This window comes from Lissotriton helveticus, chromosome 3_1 (genome assembly GCF_964261635.1).
Source record: "Lissotriton helveticus chromosome 3_1, aLisHel1.1, whole genome shotgun sequence".
NCBI lineage: Eukaryota > Metazoa > Chordata > Amphibia > Caudata > Salamandridae > Lissotriton > Lissotriton helveticus.
The window spans coordinates 1,634,114,995-1,634,127,617 of record NC_136061.1 but is presented as its reverse complement, the minus strand read 5'-3'; the positions used below and the strand labels follow the sequence as shown (position 1 = coordinate 1,634,127,617).

General features: G+C 50.4%; 1 protein-coding gene across 1 annotated transcript in view; it reads left to right on the top strand.

The window, feature by feature from the left end:
• CCDC93 (CCC complex scaffolding subunit CCDC93) overlaps positions 1 to 12,623 on the top strand; it is a 1,137,947-nt gene that overhangs the window by 1,106,863 nt on the left and 18,461 nt on the right. The window contains exon 21 of the mRNA XM_078682376.1: positions 2,682 to 2,766. Coding sequence (XP_078538502.1) covers positions 2,682 to 2,766 — 85 coding nt within the window. The remainder of the gene's footprint in view (positions 1 to 2,681; positions 2,767 to 12,623) is intronic.

Below are 12,623 nucleotides of genomic sequence, written 5' to 3'. Positions count from 1 at the left end.
TGGACAAGTTGATGGCTTGGTGCAATTCTCGCCACATAGACCCATTACAAGCAAATCTGTTGGACTTTCCATGGACACCCTAAATGTAACTGTTGTGATTTCTTGCTATCTTATGCATTCTCTGCTCTTGATATTCCCTGCTGCTCAACCAGTGAGTGAGGTCATTGGATGGTTGTAATGTTGAGAGTGTGTGTGCTTGGATGAGTGGACAGTTGGATTGAGAAGGGCTGAGCAGCAGGATGCTGCTCCTGGTGAGGCTTTACATGATTTATCCATAACCTAATCTAAACCTAATAAACCTACATATGTTGTAACCTACAAGGCCAAAGCTTTGAATGTAACTGTAGCTTGTCCACCATTTTTGTGTTTTTAAATTTACCACACTTTTTGGATGTGTATGCCATTTGAGCCATCGCACAGCTGTCCTTTGCCTCTACTGACTCTCAAAATAGTCTTCCTCATATTGATAACCTCAGCTTGTCACCTGAGTGAGCTACAAGCTCTGTCTGTTCAACCAAAGTACTCCACCTTTTTTCAAGACACATTGGTTTTGCGGACTAGGGCACAATTTGTACAGACAGTTGCGATTTCCTTTCCTTGTTGGGCAGTCCATCACCCTCAAATCATTCTTTAGTACCCCCACACTCCTCAAAAGAGAAGGTGATACTCCACCGCTTGGATCTAATAGAGCTTTGAACATTTACATTGATTGTACCAAAGACCTTCGATTAGATCATCAGCTTTTTGAGGGGTTCAGCAAGGTGAAGAAGCTTAAGGCAGTGCAGAAATAGACCATATCAAGATGGATGGTACTCTGTATAAACACCTGCTACGCATTGGCCAAGGAGTAGCCACCAGAGGGCCTTACGGCTCATTCAACTATAGCCAAGATTGTCACCACTGCAAATAGCTGCAGAGTGTCTGTTTTGGACATCTGACACAGACACGACGTGGGCATCTCTCCAGGCACAATGCACTATAGCGTTAATATCCTGGTCCAGTAGGTACTTTGCCTGTTCGGTCCTGCAGGATGCACACACAAAAATCATTAGAAATCAATGTCACGTTGCATCCCAATTGGTCATAAAACTTCAAATGTGTCAATCGTATTTGGTTAACTATAAAAACAATCCTGCATAAATATATATGCGGCAATTCTGTCGGAGACAAATCGCTACAACAGCATATCAGAAACCTCATGTCCGATCAGGAGGGAGGGTGTCGTAGGCACTCAGTTCTTCATTTTGTGTTTGAGCTATAAAAGATCCTTAATGGGCCCATATATCTTTGGATGTAGACTTAAGTGGCTGCATTTTATTTAATAGATCAGGTTTAATGTTCCAAGGAGCAGCACTTCTAATCCAGCCGTCTTGCATAGGAAAGGACTCCTACATCCACCATAGATATATTTCCTTCTTGGCCAGCAACAGTAATAGCACTATAAGACGTAATGTCGGTTTCGATAGTTTTTCACAATAGCCCAGAACTGCTATTTCGGGTGCACTTGGATCTCATAATCAACAATACATGATATCTCCATTAGAACCTCTCTCCAATAGGACGCCAAGTAGTGCCATCCCCATGACAAATGTTAAAAATCCGCCTGAGGTTGAAATCAGCGAGTACACTCGTGACCTAGTGTTTTCAATTCTGTGTAATTTAGCATGGATTTACTATAATCTATGTACAAATTTAAGATGTATTTGTTAAAGTTTGTAATTCATAGAGATTATCTCCAACTGTGCATTGTACTATGCCCACTTTCGAATACCTAATAAATCGCCCAAATCGTTAGTCCATAAGTCCATAGCTGTAATGCGGTCTTTTGGGAATTCATTCAGTGTTAGGCTATACATTTGTAAAATTCAGCCTCTGCTGTATGGCACCGAAAGCAGTTTGGGAAGGGCTATGATTTCTATGGGTTCTTGCAGAAGCTAGAAATTATAGTTCCTCAAAGTGTGCCATGATCTGTCATATAAAAATATATTTTATCTATATGTGGAGCCTTTATCCCAAAACTGGTGTGGCATTATTAAAAAAAATTCTGAAATAGGTGTCCCATTTCAGTCATACCATGTTTAGTAAGCAAGGCTTTCATCACTACCTCTGTCATAATAAGTAGTGCAGCCACAGGATTTTCTGCTTTGAGCTGTTCCGCAGACCCACCACCTTGGGAGGTACTGTTTTGTTATCGATTCACAAGGTGAGAAATCTGTGGTTAGAAATATCCATCAGAAGAACAAGTTACTTATCTTCTGTGATACTGTTTCTGGTGGTTACAGTATATAACTACAGATTCCTCACCACTCTCCCTCATTCTGTGGAATAGAGTTTTCTGTCTACTATTCCACTGTTGATATCTGCACTCTGTCACATTTGATTAGTTAATTAGCTCTGCGTCCGACGGCGCGTACAGAGTCAAGAAAGCAACTGACGAGTGGCGTGTGTTAGTGGCTCTAACGTTATTACTTCTGGGTCAGGGTAAGGCTGACATGGAGCCACATGATGCCACCTACCTGCATGCGAGAGCAATGCGTGGGTATTCACAAGGTAAACTAAATGGTTAATTTGTACAGGTATAAGTTTCTGTTTTAATGTTCTACTAAATGAAATAAATAATAGTTGTAACACGGAAACCGATCTTTAAGACTGCATTTTCAAGTTATCTGTTTACATTACAGAGCTATGGCTTCTTCTGGTACACGTGATCAGTTTTTGCGACAGATGGAGCAGATTGTAGAAGGAATCAAACAGAATCGGTTAAAGGTAAACATATTTGTTTTCATGTTTGTTCGTGGAACCTTTAAGGCTTGCCTTGTTGACTGATATAACCATGATTTCAGCAAGACATGAATCTCAGTCGAGGCTGATTTGTTTGACTGCTTTATAAAGGAAGGAGTTTAGGAAACATTTTACCGCAACCCTTCTTAGTTGTTACATTGCAGATTATACGTTTATAACATTGTTTTACTTTATAGTGGTGTGCTGTGAACACTGGAGGGGGACCACTGTACTCAATCCATTTTTAGGTCGGACATTCTCTTCAAACACATGGTTTAAAAAAAAATAATAATAAAAAAATAATACTCGCATCCAGAGGCTCTCGGCAGCTTCTTCATCCAGCGTTCTTTCCTGGTGGCATTCCCATTTTCCTTCTGCATAAAGCACGGTGCAGTGTTTCAGTCCCCTTCATCCATTCATGTCTGTGCTGCTTTGTGAAGGACTAAATTTTTGCCTGATCAAATGTGCACAGCCACTTGAAAAGGAGTGCATTCAGTGACTCCATTTGTGTGCCTGAATTGCTGGGCTACTCCCTATTTTTATACTTTTTTATATTTTTGCCAGTTTTTAATATGTATGTAAAAATACATGAATAATTAAAACAATTGCGTGCTTGCCAAGGCCATAGCCATAGACTTTACCAATGTTGTTTGTAATTGTGAATGTGTTTTTCCCACATAATGAGAAACATGCAAAATGTAAGCCCCTTTGCACAACGGCAAATACCACGAGTCATGTTTTAATCCAGACATTCACCCAGGAGCTGCAAATGGAAACATTTATCCCGCAATTGTTTGTTAGTAAAGTAAAGAGAAGAAAGAGAAGGAGGAGCCTGAACAGGAGGAACTGCAGGCATGTTGTAGAGCCTTTGGGATAAGACTCCATGTTCATAAATGTGAATCCCTACAGACTGTAACTGCAGTAGAAGGTTCTGGCCTAGAGTTCCCATTTATGATGGCTATGTCTTTTTGCAGGCTTCAGAGTTTTCTAGCAAAACGCTTTCCACTTCAAAATCTCTCCAGATCCTTTTGGTGGCACCAGACAGCTTCAGCTGTGATACCTCCCTCCAGATGTGACAACATCAGAGCATATTAGATTACCCCTCGCATGATGTCATCAGTTCACGTTTTTCCTGTACATCATCAACGTGGGTCTGTAGCTCTCTAAGTGCTTCTCTTAGGAGCTTCCTCTGCATTTAAAAAATGATAAGGTCATTTGTGTGTGCCTAAAGGTTCACAGGCTGTTCTCTCTCACATATGCAGTAAGAAAATGTCCTTGTCGCAGCCACATGACACCTGGTGTCTGGGCTTGAAATTTGAAGCTGTAGTCTCTGACTCCTCATCACCCATAAACCATGCAGGATCGGGAGGCCAAAGTATTTTTGGCCAAGGCCCAAGTGAAATGCCGAACTGTTTCCCTTCATCTTTAGGTAAATCTACTGAGAACGAATGATCTCCCAAAAGCTCTCCCACAATTTTTATTTTTTATTTTGAAGGAATGAGAAATCCTTTTCTTCCTCGAGGAAACTGTCCCACTACTGGGACTACTCCGATTACCAGTGCCATTTTCTAATGGTGGGATCTTCCTCTTTGTCTGTAAAAATATTAAAACACTGATAAAGATTAAGTTGTATTTCCTGGGCCGAGGCCTTCCGGCTAGCAATGCTTGATTTGTTCAGGACGGCTCATGTACCCTCTTAGTCACTCCCAGAGGATAAGTCAGATTATTACTGCAAGGGCAGGTACACCATGCACAGGAGATGAACGGATGCAGTATGCTGAATGTAACCAGATCGGCATACCAGATTCTCCTTGCAAAATCGAGGGCAATGAGGTTCAGCTGTGCTCGATCCTCCTATACAAGGGGAACTGCTACTTGAAAAATGTATTGCGCCTACTGCCACAGGTGAATCACATCCTGACATGGGGAATATGGTCCCACAACACCCTGTCTGTTGATACAAAGAAAGGCGGTGGTGTTATATGACAGTTTCAGACTGATGGTCCCTGAGTTGGAAAGTTGGAATGCCATCATAGAAAGGTGGACAACCCAGAGTTCCAGCATATTTGCATGCAGATATTGCTTTGATGCAGACAGAAGGCCTCGGACCATCATGTCACCCAGAGGGGCAGTGAGGAGGTATACATGACTATGGTGCCCAGGAATGCGGATACCTGATGAATTGATCCATTAGGAGGCTGGAGGGTTCCATCTTCCAATGGAGATTTGGATAAGTTAACTTAAAGAGCAGCACCCAAGCCAAGAGACTCCCTTTGATGTAAGACCAATGGTTTACTAAGGCCCCATTAGACGGCCTTCATCTATCATCTGGCATGACACCAACAGGATACACGAGACTGTGAGGCCTAGTAGTCTTAAGCACTGCAAACACCTCCTGTTAAGTTACAATCTACTGAGGAGAAACAAAAGCACTGATGTGGGTTTGTGCCACGCACTGCTCCGATGAAAGGTATCTTCAGCTTTGGATTGAGGAGAGATATCTGTGTGTTGATAGAAAAGCCCAAGTCCTAGAGAAGAATCAATGTGTGTTGAAAGTGATCTTTGACCAATGTCTGGGACTCTATCTGGGAGACTGTGGGAAAGGCATTTGGGTTCAGTTTGTGAGGAGGAAGTGGGGACCACTTAACTTTTATGTGAAAGAAACTGTAGGTCACCTGGGGCTGGTCTATGCAATCTGGTTATTGTGGACTGCTAGGTCTGAAAAAGGTTTCTTTCATGCAGCCAGGATAGAATAACAAGCATTTGCAATGCAATAGGTCTCGCATTCATGCAAGTTAGATGTGTAAGTGTTGTAAATCACACAGATAAAGTGTGAAGTGAGAGTTACATATAATCCGTGCCATAAACACTAACAGATCGCTCCAACACCTTTCGCTCAGTGATTACACTGTCGCGGCTCAGGAGTAAGAGCAGGGAGGGGCAGGCTATTTCCTGCCATCTCTCTGATTTGAGTGTGCAGTGTGGCATTGCGTAACGTCATTGCTATCTTTGGCCTAACAAAAAAATACTCCAGCTGTAGTGGGGCCCTGGATTCATCTCCTGGTGCAGGGTGGCCTGTGCTCTCTGGTAGGCATGTAGGGAGGGAGGTCGGGAGGGATGGTCTTGGCTGCAGCTCTGGCCTCGTACAGTGCCCCTGCTATTACTAGTGAGCGAGAGGCACTGAGGTGGTGGTGCTGGTATTGGTGCTGGTATTGGTGGTGGTGGTGGTGTCATTGGTGGTGGTGGTGGTGGTATTGGTGGTGGTATTACTTGTATTGGTGGTGGTGGTATTGGTGGTGGTGGTATTGGTGGGGGTGGTATTGGTGGGGGTGGTATTGGTGGTATGGGCGGGGGTGGTATTGCGGGTGTTTGGTGGTGGTATAGGTGGCGGTGGTATTGGTGGTGGTGGAATTGGTGTGGTAGTATTAGTGGTAGTGGTATTGGTGGTGGTATTGGTGGTGGTGTTATTGGTGGTGGTATTAGTGGTGGTATTGGTGGTGATGGTGGTATTGGATTGGTGATTGTGGCATTGGTGGTGGTGGTATTGGTGGTGGTGTTGGTGGTGTTGTTGTTAATAAAACATGCTTTTGAAAACAACCCATCAGGTGGCTTAGCGCAGGTGACATGTAACACATGTGCTGTTGTGAGCGCAGCCCATTAGCATACGATTATGTGCTACCAGGAATTCACATAACTTAATTCGCTAATCATTTCTAAATCCATTTTATTTGGGGGAGTTGATTGAAAGCGGGCACCCATGTTACAGGCGGCCGTGCTGATTAAAAATACCACAAGCAGTTTCAGCTGAAGCAGAGCATGTCGTGTCTGCAGTAAGAGAAACCCAATAAAGTAAATAGTGCTTATAGACTAAATAACAGGTCCTGTGTAACAACCAAAGTAAAGGGGCCGGTAGCCATGGGAGGTTACAAATGAAGACAAGGCTGTACTAAGGAGGGACTAACAAGCCTATTAACTAATCAAGAGGCAGCATTTACGCAAGACAATGACAAAAGCCAATTAAAAATATGGGACGAGAGTGGGCGCTGCTTCTCTCCCATACTCTACTACAGCAGTCTCGCAGAGCGAGCAGCACATGCGCGCTGCTGCCAGGCTCGACCTAAAAAAGGGCCTCATTAAAGGAGATCAAGCATTTCCTAAATGTGGGAGACAGCACTAACATTTCAGTAAAGATGTTTAATTTTGCATCAGCGGGATAGGGCCAACTCCAAAGTATCTGCTGTGTGTCATTCAACCATAGTAAAGAAAGGAAATGTTCTGAAAAAGGCCCAAGGGGTAAAGGCTATTCTTTTCTGATGGAAGTATCCTCACCAGCTGCATTCTGTAAATCAAGATACAAGATTACAGGGAAGAAGACGTTTGTTAGAATAAACCCTTTCTGTGTAGTCATTTTTTTTTATCAGGCATGGCAAGGGCCTCTGAACTGGACCCAAACAGATCTTCCATTTGGGGAACTCTTTGGGCCTAAGGAAGGTGTTCTGCCAAGGGCTAGTATTCAAAAAATGCTTTGCCTTTTTCTATCTGAAAGAGACACGTTAGTGATCAATCAATCAATCAAAGCATTTATATAGCGCACTACTCACCCGGGGGTCTCAAGGCGCTAGGGTGGGGGGTCCGCTACTGCTCGAACAGCCAGGTCTTGAGCTGCTTCCTGAAGGCGAGGTGGTCCTGGGTCAGGCGGATGTGGGTCGCGAGGGAGTTCCAGGTCTTGGCGGCGAGGTAGGAGAAGGACCTTCCCCCTGTGGTGGCTCTTCGGATGTGGGGGACTGTGGCGAGGGCGTGGCCGGTCGATCGAAGCTGGCGTTTGGGAGCATAGAAGTTGAGGCGGTTGTTGAGGTATCCTGGGCCTTCGTTGTGTAGGGCTTTGTGTGCGTGGGTGAGGAGGCAGAAGGTGATTCTCTTGTTGACCGGGAGCCAGTGCAGGTCTTTCAGGTGTCTGGAGATGTGGTTGCGACGGGGGATGTCCAGGATGAGTTGGGCTGAGGCGTTCTGAATCCGCTGGAGTCTCTTCTGGAGTTTGGCGGTGGTTCCGGCGTAGAGGGCGTTGCCATAGTCCAGACGGCTGGTGACGAGGGCCTGGGTGACCGTCTTCCTTGTCTCGGTGGGGATCCACCGGAAGATCTTACGTAGCTTACGCAGGATGTTGAAGCACGACGAGGAGACGGCGTTGACTTGTCCGGTCATGGAGAGGGAGGAGTCCAGGATGAAGCCCAGGTTGCGTGCGTGGTCTGTTGGTTTGGGTGCGTTGCCTAGGGCGGAGGGCCACCAGGAGTCGTCCCAGGCGGAGGGTGAAGATCCCAGGATGAGGACTTCCGTCTTGTCGGGGTTCAGTTTCAGGCGGCTGTTCTTCATCCATTCGGCTACTTCTTTCATCCCTTCGTGAAGGTTGGCACTGGCGGTGGCGGGGTCGTTGGTGAGGGAGAGGATCAGCTTGGTGTCGTCGGCGTAGGAGATGATGTTGAGGTTGTGATGGCGTGCGATGGCTGCGAGGGGGCTCATGTAGATGTTGAAGAGGGTTGGGCTGAGCGAGGAGCCTTGAGGGACGCCGCAGATGACTTCGGTGGCTTCTGATCTGAACGGGGGGAGGCGGACTCTCTGTGTCCTTCCGGCGAGGAAGGAGATGATCCACTCCAGTGCCTTCTCCTGGATTCCGACGTTGCTGAGGCGCTGCACTAGGGTGCGGTGGCAGACAGTGTTGAAGGCCGCGGAGAGGTCTAGGAGGATGAGGGCCGCTGTTTCTCCGTTGTCGAGCAGGGCTCGGATGTCATCGGTCACTGCGATCAGGGCGGTCTCGGTGCTGTGGTTGGCCCGGAAGCCAGACTGCGAGGAGTCGAGGGATCCGTTTGTCTCGAGGAAGGCGGCCAGCTGCTTGTTGACGGTCTTCTCGATGACTTTAGCTGGAAACGGCAGCAGCGAGATGGGGCGGTAATTCTTGAGGTCGGTGGGGTCGGCTTATGGCTTCTTTAGTAGAGCGCTGAATTCGGCGTGCTTCCAGCTGTCCGGGAAGGTGGCGGTGTCGAAGGAGGTGTTGATGATGTCCCGTAGGTGGGGTGCGATGACAGCGTCGGCCTTGTTGAAGACGTGGTGAGGGCAGGGGTCGGTCGGAGATCCGGAGTGGATGGGGTTCATCGTGCGGACGTTCTCTTCGGTGCTGATCGGGGTCCAGGCGTGGAGGGTGGTGGTGGGGGGCGGTGGTTCGATCGTGGCGTGCGTCGGTTGAGTGCAGAAGCTGTTGTGTATGTCCGCAATCTTGTTGTGGAAGTAGGAGGCGAGGGAGTTGGCGAGGTCTTGCGAAGGGGTGATGTCGTTGTTTCCGGCGTTGGGGTTGGAGAGCTCTTTAACGATGTTGAAGGGCTCCTTGCTATTGTGTGCGTTGTTGTCCAGTCGTTCCTTGAATGCGGTTTTCTTGGTGGCGTGGATCAGTTGGTGGTGTTTTCGGGTGGAGAGCTTGAGGGCAGTCATGTTGTCCGGTGTTGGGTCTCTGCGCCAGGTTTTCTCGAGTGCTCTGCAGTTCTTCTTGGAGCTCTTGAGTTCGTCGTCAAACCATGGGGCTTTCTTGCTGCCGGGTCGGCTCGGCGGGGCCTTCAGAGGGGCGAGGTCGTCTGCGCAGTCGCTGATCCATTTCGTGAGGTTGGTGGCCGCTTGGCTGGGGTTCGTTGTGCTGGTGGGAGGGTTCTTGCTCAGGGAAGTAGCGAGCTGGTCGGCAGTGATCTTGTTCCAGCTTCTGCGTGCAGCCTGTTGCTGTTGCTGGTGATGGTGGATCGTGGTCCTTCTGAAGCTGAAGTGGACGCAGCTGTGGTCCGTCCAGTGGAGTCCGGTGGCGTGGCTGAAGGCGATGTCCTTGCTGGATGAGAAGACCGGGTTGAGTGTGTTTCCGGCCTCGTGGGTGGGGGTGGTCACCAGTTGCTTGAGTCCGAGGTTGGCGAGGTTGTCCAGCAGGGTGGTGGTGTTGCGGTCGTTGTTGTTCTCCAGGTGGAAGTTGAGGTCCCCGAGGAGGATGTAGTCAGCGGAGGAGAGGGCGTGCGGGCTGACGAAGTCGGCGATGTCCTCGCTGAATTGTGTGCGTGGTCCCGGGGGTCTGTAGATTAGGGTGCCACTGAAGGTGGTCTTGGGGTCGGTGTGAATCTGGAAGTGCAGGTGCTCGGCAGGTGATAGTGATAGTGATAGATTCCTTACCTTAGAATATCCCCAGGCGTCAGACTGGATCCGGAAACTTTTGCGTAGCAATACCCCTGCGCGTCGGTAGGCGTCGTCTGCGGCTCCGCGTTCGTCGTCGGCGTCGTTAGCGCCGGAATGACGTCGCCGGAGTACTTAGACGCCGCCCTCGCGGGCTGACGTCAGTTCTTCTTTCTTCTTTTTTCCGCGCCAGCTAGCGCAGATCCGGAGAAGCTCTACCCCTTAGTCACTTTTTGACTAAACTTTTTTTGATGTTTTGATCTGTTTTTCTCGAGTCGCTACGACTCCTACGGTGCCGGTAGGGATGCCCAGGTTCAAACCCTGCTCCAAGTGTAGCCGACTGATGTCGGTTACCGACCCCCATCGCCGGTGTCTTCAGTGTCTAAGCCTCGACCACGACGACCGAACCTGCTCTGACTGCCGGGCTCTGACGTCTAAGGCTAGGCGGGAGCGGTCCCGCAAGTGGCTTGAGCTCCGGCAGTCGGCCCGCGCCGTTCAAGGTCCCGGTCCCATTTGAGGTCGAGGGACCGGTCGCGGGGTCGGAGCACTCGTAGCTCCGAGAGTCGGCATCGGTCTTCAGGATCCCGGTCCTCAGGTAAGAGGCATGAGAGGTCGGAAAGGTGTCATCGCTCTTCCGACCCACCCCGATGCTCGCGCGACGCGGCCGGGGATTCGGGTGACACCACCCACGCGGCTCCGTCGGAGTCGCGGGCCTCGCACCCTGCCCCATACCTTCCGGTCCCTGGGCACGATGCGACGCCAGAGGAGATCGAGCGGTACCTCATGGCCATGAGGTCTCTCCCTCCTCTGCTGGGCTCCGTGGCACCTTCGGGCCCAGCGGTCCCGGCTGGGGGGCCTAGCGGGTCGGGGGCTTCGGCTACGACGCCGCCGGGTGCTTCGGCCCCGGCGCCGCCGGCGACTTCGGTCCCCGCATCGCAGGCCCTCACTGGATCCGAATCCGGGTTGTCTCCGGTCGACCTCACGACCTCACCGACGCCGGCCCCTAGGGTGTCGCCGACACCGCCCCCAATCCTACCCTTGATTCGGTTCCGGCGCCGCTCTCGACGTCGTATGGAGATTTTTACTTCCACGAACCGGCCCCATCCGTTGAACCTGAATTTCAGGTAATGTGTGACGAGGGAGATTGGGAGGGGTCTGTGGACCCTGTGCCGGTCTCAACAGGACTGGACATATGAGCTTGGGGATGCCAGTGGACTGGACACTTCGCCAGACACTGGTTTTGTCTCCCCTCCAACCGTGGCTACGGAGGAGGGGGCCGTCTACAGTGTAGTGTTGATGCGGGCGGCCAAGGCATTGGGCCTAGAGCTCCCCGTCGCGGCCGTGAGGACTAACCTCCTCACTGAGGTCCTTAAACCGCAGGCAAGCTCGACTGAGCCTCTGTTGCCGTTTAATGAGGCCTTGTGTGACGTTCTTTTGGGCACTTGGTCCAAGCCCGCTACAGGTCAGCCTGTAGATAGGAACGTGGCCAGTCGCTACCGCCCGGCTCCGGGTGACCCTTGCTTTTTGTCCTCCCACCCCACCCCGAGAGCCTGGTTATTCAGGCCTCTACTTCCCAGACAACATTCCCAACGGCTCCGCCCGATCGGGAATCCAAGAGGTACGAACAATTCGATAAGAAGGTGTTCTCGTCCCTGAGTTTGGGACTGCGGTCAGTCAATACCGCTTGCCTCCTGGGCCGCTACACCCACACTCTGTGGGACATGGTCGCGGACGTGCTGCCACAATGTCTGGAGGAGGCCCGGACTAAACTCGCCCATGCCCTTGCGGAGGGTCGAGATGCGGCACGCTATTCCATCCGGTGTGGGCTGGATACCACGGACTCACTGGGCAGAGCGATGGCAACGACGGTGGCGGTGCGACGCCACGCCTGGTTGAGGACAGCCAACTTTTCGGCTGATGTCCAGGACACCCTTCTGGACATGCCGTTTGATGGCCGTCGCCTTTTTGGCGACAAGGCAGACCATGCGCTTGAGCGTTTTAAGGACTCCAGGGCTACGGCCAAGTCCTTGGGCCTCTCTGCCCCACGCCAGCAAACGGGTGCCTTTAGGCTCCTTTCGTGGCTAAGGAAGGGGAGCCCCCACATGTGCTGCCAGCCACGCACCGCAGACTAATACACAGCGCGGTGGCGGCCGTGGAAACCGCTGTGGCGGCGGTCGGGGACACCGGCGAGGCCAGTCCACACCTCCCCCTGCAGCATCCGCCTCAAAACCCTCCTAGTCCGTGCTTTCAGGCCCATGTGACGCCAGTGGGGGGCAGGGTTCGCCATCACCACTTCCACTGGCGCACTGCCACGTCGGACATGTCGGTGCTGCAAATCGTCAGAAGGGGCTACTCCCTCCCCTTCGAGACGACCCCTCCAGCCATGCCACCGCAATACCACCGCGTGTCGGGGGATCACTTGCAACTTCTGCAAGAGGAAGTTACGGCCCTCTTGGCCAAGGGGGCCATCGAGCGCGTTCCTGGGCCAGAAGTAGGGTGTGGTTGTTACTACCACTACTTTCTGGTACCCAAGAAGGGCAAAGGGGGCCTACGCCCTATCTTGGACCTACAGAACGTCAACGGCTTCCTCCAGAAGGAGAAGTTCAAGATGCTGACTTTGGCTCAGGTCTTAGCTGCCCTAGACCCAG